The sequence below is a fragment of the Conger conger genome, chromosome 1, assembly GCF_963514075.1.
Source record: "Conger conger chromosome 1, fConCon1.1, whole genome shotgun sequence".
Lineage (NCBI taxonomy): Eukaryota > Metazoa > Chordata > Actinopteri > Anguilliformes > Congridae > Conger > Conger conger.
In genome coordinates this window covers 29,234,542-29,259,749 of record NC_083760.1, presented here as the reverse complement: position 1 = coordinate 29,259,749, position 25,208 = coordinate 29,234,542, and the positions used below count along the sequence as shown (strand labels likewise).

The window sequence follows — 25,208 nt, the reverse complement described above, 5'->3', positions numbered from 1 at the left end:
TTCAAAAAGGCAATTAAAACATCAGTTGAATAGGTAGGTTCTATACATTTATCATAATTCTTCACTGTGGTTATCTAAGATTAATGTAGCTACATGTCTTATTATGTAGATCCATCATGTAGATCAATATTGTAGTGACATCATGATGCTAACGATCAAATGCAACCATTGTTGGAAGATGGTGGGTCTGTGCCATAGGGTTGGAATTCTAGCGGGTCTTGAGGTACAAAGGTTTTGGATTATTTACCCTCTCCTCCACTTTGGCCTGAGCCTGTGGTTGAGCCTGTCTGTCCTGGATTGGAAGGTTTGGGCCAGGGTCTGTGGGTGGTGTAGCCTCCATTCATCCCATCACTGCAGTCATCTCCACTGTACCCATGACAGCACCTCCACTCCATCTCAGTGACCATCTTGTAGGCTACCTTGTACTTGGGCCTCATGTATGTCCTATACCTGGAGCATAAGAACAGGGAAACCAGCTGAAATTGAAACTGCTGTAGAAAGACACCTGAAAACACTATAGTTTGCCTTTTCCGCACACAATACACAAACAAGATTAAATTATTTAATTTTGTTGGGGGTGAGTTAAGTAGATGATCATTACATATTTGGTTTCACATTTTTTTTTGTTGGAGCATGAAGCCACGTGAAAACAACAAAAAAGTTTCTATTCCAACTGCGGGTTTAAAGTTGCTTAAGTGTAGTCCCCCGATAGTGCTGTTGTTCCAGTAAATGTCAATTTAAACAAGCCAAAATATTCAAACTTAAGATCATTGCCATTAACTTGTAAGTTTGTTAATCCTTACACTACAAAATACACTGCTTACAATTTGAAATTTGAATTGGTATATGCAACTATATGTGTAATTTTTAAAACTGTTGTAATCTAGATATAAAACAAACATAGAAAAACTGCACTCAACAAAGGGTTCCAGCCAAGAACCATTGAGCTTTTCAACCCCCAAATCTCCAGCCATATCTTCCAATCTCAGTTTCCCTAGTCTAAATGTCCAGTAAAAGAGTACTGAGTACTGTGTGTTGCAATGAAGCATCACTGCCAAAACCCAAATTAGTTCCTGGGGCACTGTTAAACTATAAACAGACTGGCGTGTACCATACTTCAGCCCTTGTCCAAACGTAGCCTACAATTTCTTTCAAAAGGTTGTTTTGTTTTATTTTCCGGTTCCACTAAACTGAGGGGAAAAAACAAATGTTTCACAATTAATTTGCTGTATCTAGACAAAGCTTTGTACTCTTTCTCCTTTTGGTGTATGTGACGCAACTATTGCATCTGCCATCCAGCTGTGTAACTGTGACTCTGTCAAGGCCAGATCAGCACACAATGCCCAAATAATGTAGACCTACATTATAGGGCATATCCTCTTTGTTAATGAATATTCATTCATAGAAACACAAGGTCTGTAGTAATGCCAGGGAGTGTTCGGGCAGGGGGAAAATTTTGCGTAAAGAGTAGCCTAGTGTGACTGTTAGCCAAGGGAACCCTTTTACTAGCTGTAATACATATGTCTTGTAAAAATGTCTTAAAGAGTCAATTGTGTGGAGCTCCTGAATTTCAAAGCTCTATTGTTTACAGCACACTCTATAGCTTTAATCAAGCTGTGCATATGACCATGTTTATAAAGTTAATAGATATCTGGTACCTGCTTGTGTTCACATTTTTTGCAATATTTGTAATGTTGAACTTATTTACCTTGGATTTCATATAACCAACATGTTAAGACTCTAGCATTCCATTCTAGTATGAAAGGAAATGACAGTACAATGGAGATAAGAGACAGACCTGGAATCAATCAACATTTGTCCGTAACTTTGACTTTGACATAGTTTAGTGTTTAGTGAGCACAGCACTTAACCTGCCAAACTCAAACAGTGTTTGTGAAGAGAAGAGTTTAAAGCTTTTATTTAACAGTAAACCAATTAAGGTCAAATGATAATTGCATCCAGGCCGATATGTACTGGTGGGTTTTGTGTACCACTACATGACCAGTGTGAGAAAAACAAGGGCGCAAGCCACACTGCTTCTGCGAGTGGAAACAGCAGTGGTGTTAGTGGGCTCCCACCCGTTTCCTGTGGTGGTCTGCTTGTGGTGCGTGGAATTATGGGCTGGCCCATTCCTAACATAGTCTTGCCCTGTACATTCATTCGATCCAGGGGAAATGGGCTTAAATGGTACCAGGTGGGGAAGTGTGTGCTGAAGGTCTTTGGGGACAAGGAGCCAGGCAGCCTTTAACACAGACTATCCTTGCAACCAACCAACACTCAATCCCATTTGCAGTATAAAAACATTAATATTCTGCAAAAAGAACTATTAGCACACATGCACGCACTCATACATAGACATTACCTGGACAACATAAATGATTGTGTTTCTGTATGTTCCAGTAAAGAGCTTCATGTGTAATGTACTACTTATGTTGACATGTTTTATTCATGTATGAGAAAGAGAGACATTCTAAAAAACTGAATGTGGAAATGGCTTAATAAGACAAAATGGCACTATAACTAGCAGTGCTGAAAAGGAAAATGAAAAATACATCACTATGATTTTTAAAAATTTGTTAAATTAGTGGGCATGGCCTTAAACTGAGGCTAAATGAGGCTTAATGAGCTAAGATTGAAATTAAAATATAAAAATTAAATCAGCTCTTCAGGGGCAGAACTACTTACTATAGTAGGGAAAAAAATCAAGGTTAATTCAGGCCCCAGGCGAATGTGAGGAGATAGTCTGGTGAAATTTTGTAGTGAAATAAAAATCATTATAGTAGTCCAACAAATTAGTCAAGACATGCAATTGCGAGTGACTGGGAATCATTGAACTTAATAAGGCTTAATGGCCTAAAATTGAGGTCAAACTACTTGAAAAAAGAAAACAAGCATGGCACATATTTCCATGTGCACACTATTTGCAAAAGAAAAACCATGAGTCAAATAAATTAATGTTTTAAATAAATTCGCAAAATAGAAAACTGCCATCAAAGCAGTAAAAATTGAAAGCTTAACATGGAGTAATGACTTCAAAGTCGGATGGAGTGATCTGAAATTAATTTCAGGCATACTTCCCCATGAGGTCTTGTTATATGAAGAAAGAAACGTTCAAGACATGATAAATAGGCCTCAGAAGTCGTGTCGTCATTCCCTTTGGAAATATCAATTTTCATCGTCTAAAAAAGTCTCAATTTGAATTGCTACGGCTAACTTGTTAGCAACTCTTTGCACAATAACAACGTCACGCATAGTGCCATATCTGGCTGTATTTTCAGTTACCATTCACACACGTTGACGATGACTATTACTGTTAATGTAATTAATTATATTATACTTTTTTTGAACTTAATACAGTAAATATATCACCATAAGTGTCTTCATACTTGTCATAGTTGGTGTTCTCGTTAGTAATTTCCTCATGTTATACGAATCGTTGCTTTAAATTTCTTTGATGGCTAACGCTAACATCCCTTTTCACGGAACCGCTATCTGTGATGCATAAAATATAAATGGTAAATGGTTGGCATTTATATAGCGCCTTTATCCAAAGCACTGTACAATTGATGCTTCTCATTCACCCATTTATACACACACTCACTGCGATTGACTGCCATGCAAGGTGCCGGCCAGCTTGTCAGGAGCATTTAGGGGTCAGGTGTCTTGCTCAGGGACACTTCGACACAGCCTGGGCGGGGAATCGAACCGGCAACCCTCCGACTGCCAGACGACTGCTCTTACTGCCTGAGCCATGTCGCCCCTATAAATATGTGCTGTGGTCTTGGTTGTGGTGTTAGCATTTGGCTAATGAAATTCATGAGGTAATCCAATTTATTTCGGTTGGAAGGCGGCATCGGAATTCAGTGGACCCAGTGCCTAAGAGAGAAATGACTCCAGATAAAAACGTCCAAATATTAAATGCCATCTTAAATCACAGACTGTGACAGAAACAGTTATGATAAGGCCATTAATTTTCCCCATAGAGAAACTGTGATTTGATCCGGAAATCCGTCGGTTTTGCTCTGGGTTACGTTAGACTTCCAAGTCCTATTGGTGACAAATCAACAAAATCTGAAAATAAGCAAAAATGAGTGCTTAATGTGGCTTAATGTCCTACATTTAAATTCCTTATTTAAATCAAGCCTGAAGGGGATATGAAGAACCCATGTGGAATTGTTCCTCATGTGAATTTACATGTGAGGAAGCATGTCAATGAATGTCAATGGAACCATTGTGTTTAACGTGTTTACCGTGGTTGAATGACCTAAAATAGAAGTAAATTCTAAAAAAACAAGACCCCCCCCCCCCCATTTTGCAATCTGAAACATTTGAGATAATCAGAAAATTATGCAGGACAATGGGCGGTATCATGCTATTCCCCAGAGCTGGTTTGCTTCATACTACTCAGACTGCTCCTATCAAGCTGCTTGAATGGGCTGCTTGCTTGCTTCTTGCAACTCCATACGTCTCCCAGGGCTTGGTGCTTGGCCCCCCTACTTTTTCTTGCTTCACAATAAATCACTTCTTCTGGTCTGTTGCTTTTTTCCAACATTTTTTCCTGATACTTTTTATGCCAATAGCCTGTTCTCTCCTTTCCCTACTCTGTCTCCATGCAAATTACTACATGGCTGCCAGAGATTCAGCTACCTGAATTTTTAACCATCATACTACAGTTAAACCTTCCAAGACAAACCTACTCTACTTATTGGCTCAAACGCCTGTAAGATGTCTCAATAGCTGTGATTGTTCCCCTCAAGAGAGCCTTGGGGGTTACCCTCATTAACAAAACTCTACTTCTCAAAGATAATAACAAACACAGTTGGAAGAGAGATGTGAATAACTGTGAAACTGGCTCTTGCTTCCTTTTAATTTCTCTGTCTTTTTTATCTTTCTTAATGGCAACTTACTGTAAATTAACCACGAGGGTGAAGTACGAAAGTGACTCAGAGGCATCTTTTCAAGATTATTTAACTTGCCAAAGCATTCTTAGTTTTTTTTTTAAGTTATATTTCTTAACATCATCCATTTAACACTTTATGTCTTATTTTATATCTTTTTCCTTTCTTTTTATAAAAAAGCCTAACTAGCAATACCTATCAATGCAGAACATCAGCTACATGAACCTGGTGTAAACGGGCAGTAATGATGCTATGTCTCTTGGCATAGTCCCAACTCAAATATACAGTAAATAAATAAATAAATAAAATGTATAGGTAGCGGCAGGGTGGTATACTCACGTCACCACACGGGGGCACTGCACCTGCCCCCAGGAGCAGGGCTGGTAGTCTGGCTTCACGTAGGTCTCTACCCCGTCCTCCACCACACAGCTCACCGTCCGTGTCACCACGTATGCACACCAGTTTCTACAGAAAGAAAGAGAAGACGGAATTCACTCACTGTCTTCCCATGTCAACGTGTAAAAATGAACTCACATTCTATATATATATCGTAATGATATGGGCAACTATAAACATAATGATGAGTTTGATTGCGGTCACACCAGAGGAAAGTTTGTTCTGTCTTTATTCCAACTCTGGTAAGAGACAGAATCTTATGCTTTCACATTTCCATGATATAGTTGCTAAGCCAGTCTACTATGAAAAGGCCAAGCCTCTAGGTTAAAAATCAAGTTTGAAGCGACAGTGTGTAAAACAATGTCTCTCTGAATGTTATTTTTACATTCACTGCATGTGTTTTGGCATTAGCTTATCTTTCACAAATTACAAGTTATGAATACTATAAGCATTTTTACAGACAAATGGCTCAAGATATCTTGTCTCACAAGCACACTCATGGTTAGGCCATGTTCTGGCTCAATTTAAAAACAGGTGGACATAACAAAGAAACTCAGGACATACTGCAGACAAATGGTCATATAATTAATCACAGCACACAACATTGACTTTCATGGAAGCATAGATTTTTTTCGTCTATAGTATTCCAGCATTTTTGACAGAAATGTCTTCAAGTACTCCAAGCCCAAAAACTTCCCAACAGCAGCAGCATAATGTCATCTCATTCAGTGCCAGCCTACGTTTTCACAAGACATTCCCAGTAAGGGAAGCTTAGCCCTGATTAGTCTCAGCCATGCTCTTGTTGACAAAAATGAGAACCTTTTCCTAGACAGAGCAGATCTCCCCAATGTAATTATACCGGAGTGTGAGGAAGGGATTGTGTTACTGAATGGAAGGTTTCTGTGAAACAGCATGAGCAAGGGAAGGTTTATGTGGTGGTACAGGGAGCAATCACAGTTGAGCAAGAGATGGCCAAGTGCAAAGTACTGGTCTCTGGCCACAGTCTTCATTGTTTTTATTTTTACATTTTATTCCTTTCTTTCTTTACTTTACCACATTGTACAAAGGCTCAGAGTGAATCCGTGGGCCCCAGATTCTCAAAGATATTGGCGATTCACATTCCTAAAACATTGGTCATGGAGGATACGCACTTCACAGATGCTTTCAGGTTGGGTTAGCGTGCCCTTTGATTCTCATCTTCCGATTCTCATTGCATGTCAATGCAGAAGAAAGAGACAGGGGCTGCCCTCAGACAAAGCATAGCTTACATGCTCCCTTTTTTCAGCGGCCAGGATTCATTACTTTCATTCGCTCGCAAAACTGACTTTTTGTGCCAAATTTCATTCATGAGGTAATCCAAGTCTCCCTCGCCCATCTAAAAAGGCTCTTTCTTTTCCTAGTACTTTTTGTCGAAACCACCCAGGAACACATATTTGGAAAATATCATAATAACGGGACAGTGTTATGCATGTAGCGACGGCATGCTCCACACAAGTCACCACTGTACATTGGCTTTGTGCGACACTTGTCGAATCAGTGCTGAAGAGTTAAGAGTTCAAAGCCCCTTTCACACTCCTATCCAGAGCTATTTAGTTCTAATAGCAGTTTGAAAAGAATCCAGTTGACAGGACTCCCTGTGTCGACTGCGTCCATATTACATTCAGGGAGTCAAAACGGGCTGCCTGGTAATATACAGGAGCAATACAGGCCTAAAAAATTGGGAAACAGACTTTGTTTTTGGTCTCAATCAGTTAGTCTTCATTTTGTAATATGGGGGAAACACTGCACAATGATTCCGTAACCCCTTAAAAGGCTCAGAAGATACATCCCAGGACGTATGTACAAACTAATTGAAATGGACCATAACTTGTGGTTATGGGCCAGGGGGAAGGGGGTAGAAACACCCCTGTGGGACTATGCTAAGTGACCGCAGCGCTAGCTGCACGCTAACTACCATATAGAATGTTTCTGTGACAGTTGATTTATTTGGGGTGTGGATTAGCTGCGCTGAATGTAAGGATGCTGACTGTGGAGGAATGTGCTTGAAAAATATTTTCAGGGAAACATGTGAGTAAACTGCAGTAGCCCATAGCCACATACAGCTGAAGTTGACAGGTAACCACACAGCTACTGCCTCTTACCTTCATTAGGCCATCTATAAATGCATAGCCTGTTAGATAGATTTTGCTGCATCTCTTGGACCCTCATAGCATTCCAAATTATACTGCCTGTGTTGTTGACTTTTTTCAAAAACAATTCAGTAGTATGCCACATATACAGTACAGTCAAATAAAATCAGTTACTTGATTTACATTTTCCCTAATAACATTGCCCCTTGTCACACAATATAGCAGCTGGCTAATTCACAGTCAGTTTTGCTCTGTTTTTTTTGCTCCGCTCACCACCCTGCACAGTGGCTACAGTCATTGTGTCATTTGATCCCTCTAAAGGGGCCTACAGCCTACAAGGTGTGAAGGCACTCTGAAGCCCAAGCTCCAGAACATTATTTCAGTTTCCCAGTGGATCTCTGTCATTTCATTTGTGTTGCGGTCTTTTCAAATGTACAGAATGCACACATTTGAAACCCACATTTTGGAAGCTACTGCTATCGGCAACTAGGCAATCCATAGTTTCACTTTTGGCGTAACAAATAGTGTAAATAGTGAGACAAACCATACATTCATACTGAGAAAAAGTACATAGTTTATAGTTTATAGAACTCACAGTTTATAACTCTGCCATTTCGAAAGATATAGTCTTTATAAAGAATGAAAACCACTACTGAATTTCTTAATCAAAGTTCAAGTATCCTGCCTGGATCTAGTAGACACAATAAGGCAAAAACCATTATCATTATCATTATCATGACTGAAAGCAGTCACAGCATTCTCTGTTCTCTTGCTACTCTTTAGCCTTTGATGAGGTGCAGCTGATGTAAAGACAGAGTGCTCCTTCTGTGTTTTCTTGAACAGAAAACAGTAATTTTACATCATTCTGTTCATAAAGTAAGCCCTGCCCAAACTACCCCAACCTCGGTGGTAATTACCTCAAATGAACACACTTTAAAGAAGTGTACAGAGAAGCTGGAACACTGTAAAAACCAGGAGTGTGAATGTCAACACACATTAGAAGTGAGCTCCCCCCACCAATGACTTTCGATCTGAACGTTTTCAATGGAACTTTCAGTGCATTTACGACCTCTGACCCCCACACTTCCTGTCTGTTAGGCTGCAGGTTTATCCTTCCTGGTCATGCTGCTCTCCCATTTGTAACATATTTGTAAATCTGAATTCCTCCAGAGGGATGAAGGAACCAAATGTGACAAGTGTTTATCATGGCAAACAAGGGGTCACGGGCCCCCCATTTGTCTGTGGATCAAAAAGCAGATATTGTCCAAGCTGTTTAAAAGCCTCTCATTGTTGTGTTCAGTCAGGATACTTTACAACACAGATCCAAATTTCATCACACCCCAGAGGCAAATATTTTGAAATATGTTTTGGCAAATAACTTTGAGTACTATTTATTTCACACAGAGAGATACACTTCACAGTCGTGTGTAAAAGTTTTGGCATCCCTGATCAAATTGCATGTGATGTTGATTTTCTATGTGAAAAGAAGTTAACAACCGATGTATGGAACAGACTTACAAATTTCTGTAAATTTGAATACACAATTATGTATTTCTTTATCACAACAACAACAACAATTTAGTAGTACAAATTTGCTATGTGCTCTTTGGGGTTAATACTGTAATAGACATGATGGATTGATAAAAGTACATTATTATGAATATATTAAAAAACAATCTTCACTGTTAAATTACTAAACCAAGTCAAACTTAACTCACTTTTCTAAAAACAAGGCGGTTGTGGTGACATGACTCAGATGAAGTAGAAAAGGATGACTCCTTATACAGTATATCACACTTCCTGTAATCTCCCAGCTCCCATCCTGCCTTCAGTATTGAATTTCCCTCAATAACCACCCTGAAACAGTATGCACTCTTGTCTTGGACTTCCACACAACCTCTTACCAGCAGTGGAGAGACTATGACTCTGTTCTGATACCACAGAGCGTGAATGTGTGTGTGGCTGTACACGTGCGTACGTGTGTGTGTGTGTGCGTGTGTGTGTGTGCGTGTGTGTGTGTGTGTGCGTGTGTGCGTGTGTGTGTGCGTGTGTGCGTGTGTGTGCGCGTGTGTGTGTGTGCGCGCGTGTGTGCGTGTGTGTATGTGTGCGTGTGTGTGTGCGCGTTTGCGTGTGTGTGTGCGTGCGTGTGTGTGTGTGCGTGTGTGTGTGCGTACGTGTGTGTGTGTGTGTGTGTGTGTGTGTGTGTGTGTGTGTGTGCATGTGTGTGTGTGCGTATGTGTGTGTGTGTGTGTGTGTGTGTGCGTGTGTGTGTGTGTTTTATGAAGACCTCTTTGTTGAGGACCTCTCATGGCACAGCCTGAGCTCCCACAAATGTTGCAATTTTTCTCCCTTACTTACAAATCATTTTGTTACATTTATTGGCAGCTGAATACACAATATACTGTATAAAGGATTACATTAATGCACAACTTGCACAAACATTATTCAGAAACTGCACAAACAAGTCATATTTTAAGCTTGAGCAATGTGCACTGTTAGCTGAGGTAACCAGCAATGGCCTTAAAAAAAACCCCTCTTATGGTTGGTCAAGTTTAATATATTGACCCTTATCTGCCAGCTTCTATCTGAAGCCCTTACTCAATTTAGGCATTTGTCATTCTTATCTTCAGTCTAGACCTGTCCTGTCTTTTCATCGTTGGCAGTTTTGTATGAGGCTTCTCACAACTTTATCTGTGTTCAATCACCAGGGGATCTCAGATTCTACTCTATTCTCCAATGATTCTGCCAACTTCCCAGTTATGAAGAACTGCATTCCACTGCTCACCTTATCCCTTTGCCCTTTCCCCCTTTCTTCAGAGGATAAAGAGTTACACATATGAAGAAACATTCATTTGGTTGGAATGCTTTAAATTAGCATGCACAGCAAACAGAGCCGCACTGCTTAATCCCGTTTAGCCGCCCTCTCCTTGGATTACCCGTTTTTCCTACATTTTGGCCGCTGATGACATCACGGTGTGCCAATCAGTAGAGGCAATTGGTCACGGCTCTTTTAAATCTTGGCGAATGAGTAGTCACTCCACTCCAGTGACTCGACTACAGTTAGAACAGGGGTGCACAACAAGGGCCGATCCGTTTCAGGATTTTGTTTCTGGTCTTAATTACTTAATTGACTCAATCATATCTTATCTGACGTGTATGAGTTCCGGCTACAGCTACAGACAGCAAGTGTATTCTTACGACTTTACTGTGCTCAAGTACAGGCTTGAACCAGGGTCATTTATAGAGCTGTCGGCAAATTAAAAACAAGGCAATTGGTTGGAACAAAAACCAGTACGCTGACAGGCCCTCAAGGACCGGAGTTGTGCACCCCTCAGTTAGAAAGATGGACACTAAACGGGAAAGGGCCACCTCAGGTCTCTCTAACGCGAGAAACGGGAGAGGAGACATTTCCTCTCCCCCTCACACTGCCGTTGTCACATGTCCACCCACTTTTTATCACTCTGTTTATTTGTGGAATGGGAGGAGGACATGATGTCCTGCCATCAGCGTCCCCAGAGTCAGTGCCATTAGCGCGCTCAGCAGACCCGGGTCACGTAATTGTGTTGAATTCCAATACTTTTCTATGCTTTACTGAGCTTGTCTGGTGTCTTGTGGACTCTACAAAATACTCTTAAAAAGTGCAAACCCCCGTCCTCTCGGTTGGTTATTTGCACAAGGAAAGATCAAATGAGCACAGAAAAGTAAAAAAAATTACACAATTGACCCAAGTTTAGTGCCCAGTGAGGATAGGGATGTGGCGTACTGCACTGTCCTCACTGGGCACTAAACTTGGGTCAAATGTGTAACTGACCCAAGTTTAGTGCCCGCGTGTAATAAAACAAGAAGAATAGCAGGATGAGGGGGGGTAGGTGGCTCATTTTGTCACACAAGAGACCGATTCCAAATTGCCGAGAGAATGAAAAAACAGGGAGTGGGCAGATTCTTTAAAAAGAAAAACACCAAAAACAAAGCTAAAGTCTCTTGTTTTCTGTTTTTTTCAGAAACCTCAATATGGTTCAAATTGTTTATACTTGTTTGAAATTCACCCTCAAACAATAAAAAGTTTGTTTTTATTCAGTGATGTGTCGGTTGACACAGAGCTTTAAACATGCACTGGAATAAATAATGTATGGTATATTTATTTAGAAACCTTCTTGAGAGGGGTCACATACTCCAGTTTCAAAACTTGGCTTGTTTTTAATATTCAGCAACAGTGCCAAGAGATTTTCCAAAAATGGAACTAGAATACAACTTAAGAAAAATTATCCAGAAGAAAATGTGCTTACCAGCAGCAGCAGCACTGAGACCAGTACAACATACGATTTCTGTAAACCCGCTCTATATGACACAAGTTTGGATACTGAACTCTATACTATATGTTCAGTATCCAAACATTATATAACAACTTAATACAAAATAACTAGTATGTGAACTGCAAAACATAATAGAAAAAGAACCACAAGGCCAAAATGTATGACCCCAAAATGGTCAAATGTAAATATTCAGGGCTAATTCAACGCCAACAAATTCAAACAAGTTAAGAGCATATGCTGTGTTTAACATTCTGTTACGCATACATCACTGCTGAGACAGCTACCAGAGGTGTGACCAGTGCTCACGCGTCGGAACCACGGGGCTGACATTAATGCCCTCAGAGGCGCTGTGTTCGCACTGCGCTGTGTGCTCACTGAGCCAAAGACCTCCCCTGGCCCTCTCTTTCCTCCTAATTGCATTTCCATTTAGCTTTCGAGTGGCTCAATGCCAGACCACTGTCCCATGTCATATATTTAAGCATTGTGGTGAAAGAGAATGGACTCGAGCCAGTCTAGACAAGAACAGAACCAGTTCCTCCCACCCAGTGGGTCTGGAGGGTGCCACCACGATGGCAAAAGGTCATGACCTCTTAACCAATACGCAGGCTGTCTCTCCAGAGCTTGGTCCAAGTGACCCCAGCTGACTGATAGCTGGCTGCAATGGACTATAAACTATATTTAATGCACCAGGATATGCTCTGATAAGTACCCACAAACTACCCTGTAACACTCGCCCTACGGTCAAATAAACAATGCAACAATACTGTACCAGGATTCAATCAATGTTTGTTCTTAACTTACAAAGCATCAAGTAAAAACCCACATACTTGTACCACTCAAGATTCAAGGTTTGTTTTTAACTTTCAACCAGGGTTTTTAACTTTACCAACAGTTCAGCAGTCACTAACATTGACTTGCCAAATTGTTAGTTCCTTTTTGTTGAAAAAAAAAGTTAATTCACATTTCATTGAATTCTCAGTCAAAAGGAGTAAAAATGTCACTGAATGCAGACGAATGTCAGAATTTGCCTTTGTGACACCAGAACGGTATTCATCACAAAAACAGGCCCCAAAACAGGTCAAACCATAGAGCAGTTCCCAAGGCCTTTCCCTGCCTCAGCTTCTTCATCACGTCAGCCACAACTGTGTCTGGAGGAGACGGCGACTTTCTAGCACACAGATGTACATGCTTAACGTGCCAAAAATGAAACCCAGCAATGTCTGCTATCATTCAGATTCACATCTATGGCAAATAGCTTTCCTCAGATGTATTCCTGGCCGACATATCCCACAATCCCTTACCTCTTCACTCCTCACAGTGAAAGTCAGTTGAACAAAAAGATGAATGCATCCACATAAACTACAGTATTTGCTTTGCCTTTTCATTACTTTGACACAAGTAAAGAAACTCTACATTCAAAGATAAATGACCTGTCTTTGAGACAATGCTTGATGAGCAGATAGATCTCTCTTAAACCTACCCCTTTTGGCAAATGGCACAGAACTATTTTCCTGGCCTTGATGGTGTTTACTACTGTCATATACACTCAGTGAGCACTTTATTAGGTAGACCTGTACACCGGCTTCTTAATGCAAATATTTCAACAGCCAATCATGTGGCAGCAACTAAATGCATAAAAGCATGCAGGGGTCAAGAGGTTCGGCTGTTTTTCTGACCAAATGTCGGAATAGGGAAGAAATCTCCTGGGATTCTTTCAAGGTGACAGTAATGCAAATAACCATGCATTACAAAAGTGGTAAGCAGAAGAGCATATCTGAACACAACGCGACAAACCTTTAAGAGGATAGGCTACAGCAGCCTAATAAATCTAAAAACAAGTCTCGTAAATACCTAATAAAGTGCTCACTCAGTGTACACTGTAATATACAAATGAATCTAATGGGCACTTCAGATGCAAACTGCAATAAATGACTCCTACTCCTCAACCTAGAAAGGTTCCCAGACTAAACACTTTGACTATGCAATGTCTGTAATAACACTAATAAATCAAACACATATCCGCCTTCTGCAGACAAATAAGAATCGGCGGTTTAATTTCCAAAGAATATTTTATATACCCTAAAAATATGAATGTCTTACTCATTGCTTAGCATGTTAGCATGTATCATTGCCAATCTGATTCCTTTGACCATTTACATTTTAATTAAAAAGCAGAATGACCTCTGAAGCAATTGCAAGTCTTCATTTATCCAAGGACAACATATTAACTGATCCCCCTTTGAACTGAATTGTTGTTGGAACAATTGTTCTTTTCAGTATTACTGCCACTTTCTGGTGAACCTTTAATAACAAAAGTGTTTAGTCTTGGCCAAATAAACTGGGTGAACCCGCATAACCCCCCTCCCTTCCTCAAGCCTGGCCCCATACCACCAGCCAACACAGGAAGTTCCCTTAAACACAGAGGGGCCACTTCATGAGTTTGAATTTCCTGCCTGAAGCAGGAGGTGTGGGGTGGTCTTGATCAGGGAAGGGCAGACGGTGACCGCAGGGCACTTCTACGGTCACACAGTGTGACACAGTCACCGCAGTTGTGAGTCAGAGCTCAGATTGTCTCCTCTAAACCAGGCAGCTCATTTATATTAATACTTCTTTATTATCAAATTATGAACAAAAAAATCTATTCCAATAGATGACTTAATGATGAAACTTTTTGAAATCGCCCTTGTGGTGATTCCATTACTGTTACATCAAATGTAACAAATCCACCTATTGCCATTGGCAAAGGAAAGGATTCAAAATGGACCCTCCCTGCCTGTCTTGACTTAACACTGCCTCTGCTCTGGGCTGAGGGTTAACACTAGGGGTGCCAACTCCCTCTGGACAAATTCCGGGAGATTTATGACAACAGCTCACAGTTCATCCACCTCAGTCCTGTGAAAGGGTCACGTCAGCCGGCTCTGGAAATAACTTACCCATGTAACACATGTGGGGATCACTAAACCAAAGTCTCTCATCATTATTCTTTTCTTTTTTCAATTGGTTTGTTCCAATGGAAAAAAAACACTTCCAGGACGCCAAGGGAAATTCCGGGAGACTCCTGGCTAATCCTAGGGGAGTTGGCAACCCTAGTTAACGCTGGAACAATTATGTGCAATATACCAGTTTACTTACTTACATTTATGATAGGCACATGCACATCTCAAAGTGCTTATGATCTCAAAGCACTTTGCTGTAATGGGAAGCTTTTATGTAGACGTGAAGGTGTCTCCCATCCAAGTACTAGCCAAACCCAAAGGTGATGAACATCAGGCATTTGGGTACATCGGATACTGGGACATCCAACTTTAGAATTGTCCATGATCTCAATCAATGAGCTTCAGCCAAAAACTGTAATGTACAGCTGTTCATATTTACTTGACTGTAATCAACTTACTCTTGCAATATATCCCTAGCTTGCAGACCTGGGTCAAATATGTGGTTGTTTTGGATTGAAATGTGTTTCTACACTTTTCTGAGCTTATCTGATGTATTGGAACCTGTAAAATACTCTCAAAAAAGTGCAGACCCCACCTTTCTGGTCCCCCTTCTGGTTGGCTCAATTGCACCAGGCAAGATCAATCGAGCACAGAAAAGTATTTGAATCCAAAATAATTACGTATTTAGTCCAGGTCTGCTAGCTAGACCATGGATCAGTGGTTTTATTACTCGGCATACTACAATTTCTTTCCGGGCCTTTCTTAATGACAAGTTTAGATTCTGCCTTTAAAATTGGCAAAAAATTGGATATATGCAGTTCACACATTCATAAAATATGAAACTTGCTCTATTGTTAGCTGGCTCCATAGTGCCTGTCTCTTAGCCCACATTAACAGAGTGAACTTTAGTGTTGACATTCCTCAGACAGACCCCAGTGTATTCAGCAGGGTTTCCCCAAGCAGTATACCTCCTCTAAATTACCCAGCATCACATACAAGGGGAAAATATGCATAGCAATAGGCAGTCACTGCATTCTGCTGTCGAATTTATGATGCAATAATGACCTGCCTTCTTTAAAATACTTCATTTTTGTTACCAATCACAAGCCTAATAACTAGAATAAACATGAGTGTCTAACATAGCAGCACATGTGGTCCCTGAGCATGCTGTCACACATGTGATTAAAATGCTGACTGAACGTTTCGAAGATGATGCAATAATACCCACTTAAATATTTTGCACTGCTGTCAATCCATGGAATTTGTTACCATTTTGCACCAATCCAGTTCCCGAAATACAGCAGCCTTTAGCCCCTATTTAATGGCAAGGAACCTATTAGGGGATTCTTATTGCAGAACTCAGGAACTAAAGGCCTTTTTCCAAAGGAGGAAAACTATATTATGCTTGTAATAGGTATCTCCTCGTTAGCATGCCTAATTCTTCATACAAAAAGCATTTCCTTTTTTTTTAACTACCTCCACACCTCCCCCCCTCCCAACTCAACCCCTCCGGTCAGCACCGACCCTTATATATTTTCTGGGGGAACCACACACTGAACAGTCTGTTTGCAAAAGATGGCCAAAGATAAACTACAACATAAACAATCTTCTTTGTTCATGCAAATCCATTATACAAATCAGAATTGGCAAATTACTTCGGTTTAGTCAGCATTTTGGCCATTTTTCCATCGGACTTCAAGGAAAACTTGGCTTGCATAAAAGCAGGGGGAAACTCCTGTCCCACAGTGAACCAAAGATGTAATCCTCCGTGTCAGCTATGGATATAGCTAACTAATGACTAACATCTTTTGAAAAATTGATACAGCTGTATTTTCAAAAAGGACATTTGAAACTGGCAGAGAATATAACATTTCATGGTTTTAGCTGATTTAGCAACCATCGGAATGGGGAAAAATGTGATCTAAGTGACTCTGACCGTGGAATGATTGTTGATGGCAGTCAGGGAAAGAATGGTGCAAAAAAACAAAAAAAGCAAGAAACGCCTTGTAAATAAGAGACGTCAGAGGAGAATGGCCAGACTGGTCAAAGCTGACAGGAAGGTGACAGTAACGCAAATAACCACACATTACGACAGTGGTATGCAGAAGAGCATCTCTGAACACACAACGCATCATAGCTCTAAGTGGATAGGCTACAGCAGTAGAAGTCTAAAAAATAAGTCTAATAAATACCTAATAAAATGCTCAGTGTGTGTATAGATAGTATGTGAAGCAAGATCTATGTTAAACAGTATGTTTATCAGACCATTCTCTGCTTTAACAGCCCTTGGATGATTAGATCAAGGAAGGGAACTGAAAAGGGTCAACAACAGTTTTACCCCTCCCACTGTTCCTCGGCTAAATCAGTCATGACTAAATATGGTAAATACGGCTAAATATTTGTGGATGTTTTCTTTATACCCTCCTTTGATCATTCATCAAATGAAGATAATGCTCACCTCATGGCACGAAAACAAAAGTATGACAGAACTGAGACATGCACCAAATTCGTGTTTTACAGGAAATACTTTAATATGATAAAAAAAAGGAGTCTTCTGTTTCCATGTACTTGGGTGATTAAACATTCCAATTGCGAAGTTATGATACTTTGGCTTCAGTACCATATTGAAAATAGATAGCTATGTTTCATAAAAAGATTGAATTTGGAATCTGTACTGCTTCATTAAGTCTCTTCCTCTTGTGCTACCTATGAGAATAATTAGATAATCTCCCTGAGAAAACTCACATCTATTCCTTGGTGTAAAATCCAGAAAGGACCAGCTACCAGCTGTTTCAATACATAAGTTGAGCTGGTCAAATCATATTGAGTATGAAGCTGGTCTGAACTGGTCAACCAGCTACCAGCAGTTTATAAAACTTGAGTTGTTGTTTTTTCTGCAGGGTTCTCTTTTCCAGAGAGCAAACAGTAGTAGTCTAAGCTGTTACCATTTACAATCTCTTAAAAACATTTTTTTAAATCGTTTTTAGATTTGTTTGACTTCACATGACATTTTCTTTATGTAAATGCACTTTATTTATGCCTGAGTGTTACCTATGCCCTGCTATTTTCGTGCTTTCTGATGTGTTGTGATGACGTGTTGTTTAAACTGCTTTTTTATTTATTCCTTTTTGTTTCGTTCCTGTTTTATCTCATACTTTGAATGGAATGGACTAAGAACCTCAATAAATAAAAGCATTACTTTTAGCTTGTCTTCATTATCTCGTGTAGGGCCACATGTTGGCCCTGTTTATGGAGTGAACATGAGTTTTGGAACTCCTGAGTGATTCTGTGGCAAAAAGCCACACATTGTAGACTTCTAAGATCATCTTCTAAAATGGCTTCAAACTTCAAACAGGGAAATAAAATTTTGTGTCATCATAGCAACAGGACTCCTTTCAACACACATATGTAACGTCATAGAGCTCACTAAATAAATACAGATACTTTTATTTTTTAAACGGGGACACCGTCTAAATCCTGTCAGCATTTATCCTGAGCTCCACGTAATCACCACACCCACTACTGCTGAATCAAGTAATGCATCCTTAGATAAGAGATTATACTTAGATTACTTTCATCCATTTAAGACGCCCCCTCTCCTGTCATCTTCACAGAATAATCTGATTGAACTAACATCCAAACAAACTCCTTTTGATGCCTTTAAGTAAAAGCTTTCCCTCACAACGTCTCTCTCCAGCCTCGAGTCATGACAGAACTGTTGCTCATTGAAGTCGAGCCAAAGGACGTTTAACAAGGCCCATGAACTTTACACAACCTGGATTTCTACACCACAATTCCCTCGTGAGTCTACAGATGTCACCACAGGTGACTGAGCCTTCATCTATAACCTGGTCTCATGGTCTCATGTCCTTTCTGTAACTATGGTTACAAATTGCCTTGCTCATGTGCAGGACATGAATCCAGGTTGACAAGACAAAATAACAAACAGAAATATATACAACGGGAAAGACTTGGGTCCAGCATTATTGTGAGTTTTCATACCATTTATTCAATATCTTATGCTGAAAATAGTTTAATACATTTGGTATTTTACAATAAACTATGGCATAAGATTATATGTATACTTGAAATGAAACACTACATTGTTTGCTAACAATTCACACTTGATTATTCATCCCCCCCCCTTTTTTTCAGTTACCAGCAATATGAAAAAGAATCAGTATTGTGACGTACTATTTGATAAAACCAGGGGAATCCTGGCTGGCTTGGGATAATTAAATGCAGACTAATGCACATTTCTTGCACTCAAATTCAAGTGCATAATCATAACCAGGGATAAGTGCGCTGAAAACCCTAGAGGGAAGTACACTTTCCAAGGCGAGAGTGATCACATCGATAAAAACGTGAACCCTTGTAGAATAATCAGGTAACTGCCCAAGTAACAACACCACAGTTTTGGCAGCTAGAACACCACCAATAGTAAAATAATTATAATAATTGCCATCATTACATAAAGCATAAACATAGCATAGGTAGCTAATTATTACAGTGTGGTAGGGAGGGAAAGGTGCAGCCTAAAAAGGTGAGTTTGGATGCCATGTCCATGTCTGGCATCCATGTTCTGATTCAGAATTGCATGGAAGTTGAGTGTGACACACATCAGAATATTGACTGAATATCTGAATATTGATTTAATATTGATTTAAAGGACATACGGACTGAATATCCTCAGGAGGCAAAACACGCTCTCCTGGTGGCCTATAAAAGACATTGGCTCTGTCAATCATACAGGTACAGTCTGGCTAAGCTGTGCTTAGTTGTATATTACGGTACACATGATTGTGTTATTCTGACCATGGGAACAGAGCCAATTGTATTACGATATAGCCAAAGTGAAATTCAATAAAGTAAACTGTCCTAGTGTTTTTTTCATTGTATTTAGCATTAGGGAGGGTCATGCTTTTCTGGTTATGAAATAAGCGGGAGAAGAACAGGCTGTGTTTATATTGCAATGAGTCGGCTTGGATTCTGTTTAGAGCATTCACTATTATTGCTTCATTGGCAATGTATTACACTATTCCTGATACTTCCAGAAGACAGTGAGTCCCGAGGCGTGGTATCACAAGTAACCTTAAAGTCGTTAAACTATCAAAAGTCGGGGTGCTGGCTGGCAAGCACTAGTTAGTTGGTTAGTTATACTGTATACTGTAGCTAGCTAGCTATGTGTACAACAAGTTCCTAACATGTGCCTGTGAAACCTAGTCTGGGACTGGGAATGATACCATAGCATTAACGTTACTCATTTATTACTTTCAATTTAAGGATTGTTGTGAAACAATGGTTGCATTCAATACACTCAATATTTCAATATAAGCGAAATGTCATATTGCCATTATTGATGTAAAGTTCATACTGAAAAATATAAATATATAAACAAAGTACTGGGTCCTAGGTGAGGTAAAAAAAAAAAAAGAATAACTTTGAGGAAATGGGACTGCTTGGCTTCAACAAGGTTAATCATCAGGCGTATTTTCCAGTCTATCCAACTAAGATCATTTTAAGGGCTTAAGATTTAAGACTTTTGGACCAGGGTTTTCCCATCGCTAATCTATGACATTAATGACAACAACTAATCTGTAGAAATGTGTAATTTCCAATAAATTAAATGGCAGGAATGCCTGCAAGAATGAAGCCCTCAACAGCCTCATATGATTCTCAAGGACTGATTCTTCAGGCAGATCCAAATGATTCAATAGTTCTTCCACAATCTTAATAATTATTATTATCATCCCTGCTGAAAAAACTAACAGCTGGTAGCTGGTTGACCAGCTCCAAACATGGTTTGACCAGCTCAAGCTATGTTTTGGAAACAGCTGGTAGCTGGTAATTTCAAAGTGGTCAACCTAGATTTTAAACCAGGGACTTAACCACAGAACAATAAAAGCCTGAAATAATTAGGGGCTCAGTGACCATGTTTGCATTCAGTTCTCCAAGACTAAGTAATGAGCCAGATGATTAATGGTCCTGTGGTCAGCACCACAGGACATAATCATTGTTTGTCCAGGTCAAGGGACCAGGGATTGACATTCCCCCAGAAGCTTGCAGTGGTTACCAGAGGTATTGCAGATTATTAAGGCTTTACTGCCAAAAAGCAAATTCCCCCACTGAGGTCCATTCAAAACTATGACTTTACCCTGGGGAAATTATACTATTTTGGACACTACTTTTAAATTCTAAAATTTCTTCACACTGAACAAATTTCTCTCCAGGGATCGATTGTTTATCTGAGACGCACTGGAGATATAATACCTTTTCATTTCTATTCATTCCTTCACGTTTAGGTACTCAGTGTGCAGGCTGTGGTGCCAAAAATTCCCTGTGTGCATGCTCTATGTGCATGTTCGGGTGCCAAAAAAGCCACAAAGCCAAACATGGCAGCCTCCATGAATTGGCTTCATGTGCTATTGAGCAGCTCCCATAGGAATCCATGAAACCCGTAAGCCGAAACTGTCCCCAGTTCTTGTCTATCTCAGTGGTCCATGTTTATTTCAATCTACAACAAAAGCTTGATAATCCGTAGATACACGCACGCACAGTTGAACAATAGTAATACTTTTTAAAAGAACACTAACCATATGTATCAAAATATGTCACAGGCTCAGACTGCATGTTTGCTCTTTTTGACAATACCTGTATGTTAAGAAGTAATATCTTTCTTTTCATTTATAAAATGCATGAAGTCGACTAAGCCCTAAAAACCCTGAAAATGGTTTTGTTCCAAAATTGCAAGAATGTGACCCAGGGAATGTGGATACTCATGGTTTTAAATGCATCCAGTTTCCTGTGGGCAGCCTCATATCTGAGTTTTCCTTTAAATATTTGGCTGCCCTCAGGAAAAAAAACACTTGAAAAGACATTTTAGCTATTGCTTGCAAACGTAAGGAATTTACTCATATAAAATCTCCTCAATTTCACTCGTACATTCTTTGTTAAATTTGATTAGGTCTGTGGGTTTCCTTGTGTATTGCTAAAATGTGTATTGCTCTATTTGCCATGAGACAAATAACTATCCATTTGTCATGAGTGAAAAAATATCTGGAATAGTGAAGATGACTGAAACAAATGATCATAAAAGTAAAAACAGTTTCCCTCTCACTTACACACACTCACACAGACACACACACAATCCTTGTGGAATAGTTTAAACATCTGTTAAAACAAAGGGTTCAAACAGATGAGCAAGCACTTGTGCCAGAACTTTCTAACTGCTTCTCAAAATGGACTGGATTCGGCGCCCTGTAAAGTTCTGCAGTGGTGCAATGCGGAACTATATCACTGACATAATTCAGAAACGACAGACTGACCCTTAAGTCAATATTACTAGTGTCATTCAGAAACATTACAGACTTATATTTAGACCAGGGGTACACAGCAAGGGCTGATCCACTTCAGGATTATACCAACTTCTGCTCTTAATTATTTAATTAGCTGAATAATATCTAGATCAGACATTTGTATAAGCACCAGCTACAGACGCAGACTGCTAGTGTAGTGTAAGTACAGGAGTAAACTAACATCATATCTAGAGCTGTCAGAGAAATAAGGTAATAAGGTAATTGGTTGGAACAAAAACCAGCTTGCAGACCGGCCCTCCAGGACTGAACAACATCAGTCTGTACAGCAGGCATCAGCAACTCTGGTTTTCCACCCTCCCTTTACCTGGGAGTCTGGTGTGAAGACAGTCTGGCCAATCAGTAGCACAAATTACCCGGGAAGAGAATAAAACCAGGGCTGGATTTGGATTCAGGCCTGAGTTGACAATCCATGCTGTACAGTCAAACACTGTCCAGGTGTTCTATGGTTTATGGGGTTAAGGTTTTTTTTGCCTGGAGATTGAGGCTGCAATCCCTCTACTAAAAATGATTTGCAATTTGCATCAATGTAACTGGGTAATTGTGAAGGTTTCAACCCTGCCAAGAGCATGTGAGTTTCAGTGTGTCCGTTCTTATTTGTTATGCCCATATAATAAAGGAAACCTGACCCTTACATCTTTGCTTTATGTGTTTTGGTCTTCAGATGACCTGACAACAGAATTACTTTTAGAGGTATTCTGAGCTAAATGGACACCAATAATTTGCCCATTTAGAGAGTAGTACATGCAATTTGTACAATTATCACCAAGACTCCACCAAGCTCAAATTCCCATAAAGTCTTTAATGGCAGAACTATACCATGCACCACAGAGGTAATGGTCACGGCGACAGCAAGTGGAAGAGGAGTTTAGTGTAATTTAAAATTAGCTTTTTAACCCATTGAATTTAGCAGAGATTCAGATTATTCCAGAAATACCAGAAGACTCTTTACCAGGCTTCAGACATTGTTCAGTGCTCTTGAGCCAAAGTAAGGGAGGGAGCCAGACAGTCGTCACAGTACCACTTTATTTTACAGTGTGGTTGCAAGTGTTTAGTAAAAATGATTTCATAAGCATTATTATCCATTAATAATGGCCCCATAATATAAAGCATTAATCAATCAATTAATCAATCATTATTTTTGTATTACCATTTACCAACAAATTCCCACACAGTGCTGCACAATCCCAAGTAACAATAAACTAAAATTCTCAGCCAGTAGCGTCAAGGGTGCACAGGCATTATTGTCCAAGTCAGTGCTGGCCAACCCCTGATCCAAGGAAACCATGCCAGCATTTCATGTTTCTCCAGCTCATTGCTTACTTTCCCCAAATTACCATGCACAGAAGGTGTTGTGTTCTGGTTGTGTTGTGAAATACTGTACTTGAAGGCCTTTGCAGGAGATCGTGGGTATCCAAGCATGTGGCTGAGAGCAACTGGCCTGAATCAACCCGTGACAGGGCATTGTATGAAGGAAAGACCATCCACAACGTAGCCCCCAACCTACCCCCCCAATATAAATCAACTCTGATCAGAAGACCCTATCCTGACCAAAACCCAGGCCCCTGCCCCCACCTATGCGTCTGCCTCCAAGTAAAGTGTCTACCTTCTCCTTTGACACTCAGGAGCAGAGGCAAGACACTGAACAGCACTGTCTGGACTGACAGTAGATAGTAAACCAGCTCTTGAAATGTATACCATTGTCTACTTGCTCTCTCATGACAAAAAACTTACTTCATAGCAATATAAAATTATTTCACAGGTAATGTATACAGTATCTCCTGGCTGCTCGAATACATCTTTTCACTATATGTACCTTCCCAGAAGACTAATTATTATGATTATCATTCTCTAGCTTCTAGCTACTAATTATACTGCTATAATTACAGTATATGATTGAGCCATGTGGACAAATGGATGCATATTCAGTCCAATAACAAGCGCTTTGAAGGTTTTTTAAATCATAAGAGGGCAAAGGAAATGGAACGGAAAATAACTGCCATTACCTGTGTCGACTCGCTGCTCTCACTCCATTCTGCGCCTGGGACTGAGTTTGCCCCGCGTACAGATTGTACCGCTGTGGGTAAGACACACTCAAACCTCTTTCAGAGAGTGTCAAAACAAAGAGCACCAAAAAAGGAACAGTTCCTGCCATTCCTGAGCACTCACTAAAATACAATGTCAAAAAACGCTCCCAAAAATGAAAAAATTCTTGCGTAGATCTTTGGTCAAACTCCCCAACTGAATGCGCTCCTGTTCCACAAGAACAGCAGGGGAGAGCGTAGTGAAAAAGAGGTGACGCACTCGGCCCCTTGCAAGTAGGGGAGATTCATATTATCGTTCCATGGTATATATCCGCTGCCTCTGCGGTGGCGTCTTTAGTTGTTTCTCTTTTCAGCAGGCTACCTGAGCATTTTATAGGGCCACTGTTGGGTGTGAACGCAAGTTCTCTAAAACAGGTCAAATCCGTTTTTTACTCATATCTAACAGTTGTCTGAAAAAAGCAGGGGCATATCCAGGCGAGATTGACGGAAGTCTCCCTTTTGTTCAGTCGCGGTTACGAGGGAAAACGTTTTCTTTCATATGTGGTAAGTTTTTTAATAGAGGAGAGGTGTTCCTTTCGCCGCAGCGCACATCTGAATCCCTTCTCTCCACCCTCCTCTGTCCATTCCCCCCTCTCCCTCCCTCTTTTTGCTCCTCAACCCCTCCCTCCCGTATACGCACCCAGCCCCCTTCAAATGACATCTCTAAAAAGGATCACACCCACTACCATTTCGGAGAAAATACGCACGTATTAAAGGTTATTGGGGCGATTTATCCCAAGAAGGAAAATTCAGGCTCTCTGATCCAAGGGAAATGGCTTTCGGTTCTCGGTATCTTCTGACCACGCGCACATATATTTATGAGTCAGCCAAACTTTCCGCCAGATGGAGAGAACAGTTGAGGGGGATTGGATAAAGCAGTTTTGGAGATCACCCACTCCGTGTTTCTTATCCTGGGTTTCTTAGCAAATGTTTCTTGTCTCGTATCCGCGCATTTTTTTTTCAAACAGCCCAATCTCGAACCCAATAACATTGCTGCATCTGTATTTGATTATATGTCGGCATTACTTTTGCTAGTCAAGGGCCATGGGATTTTCTTTTTTTTTTTTTGGGTGAAATTT

The 25,208-nt window shown here is 40.2% G+C and overlaps 1 protein-coding gene across 1 annotated transcript in view; it reads right to left on the bottom strand.

The window, feature by feature from the left end:
• The window catches only part of emilin1b (elastin microfibril interfacer 1b), a 31,020-nt gene extending 6,321 nt beyond the window's left edge, over window positions 1-24,699 (bottom strand). The window contains exons 1-3 of the mRNA XM_061218647.1: window positions 24,052-24,699; window positions 5,238-5,363; window positions 248-450 (exon numbers count right to left, since the gene is read on the bottom strand). Coding sequence (XP_061074631.1) covers window positions 248-450; window positions 5,238-5,363; window positions 24,052-24,200 — 478 coding nt within the window. The 5' untranslated portion in view covers window positions 24,201-24,699. The remainder of the gene's footprint in view (window positions 1-247; window positions 451-5,237; window positions 5,364-24,051) is intronic.
• Between the last annotated feature and the right edge of the window lie 509 nt (window positions 24,700-25,208).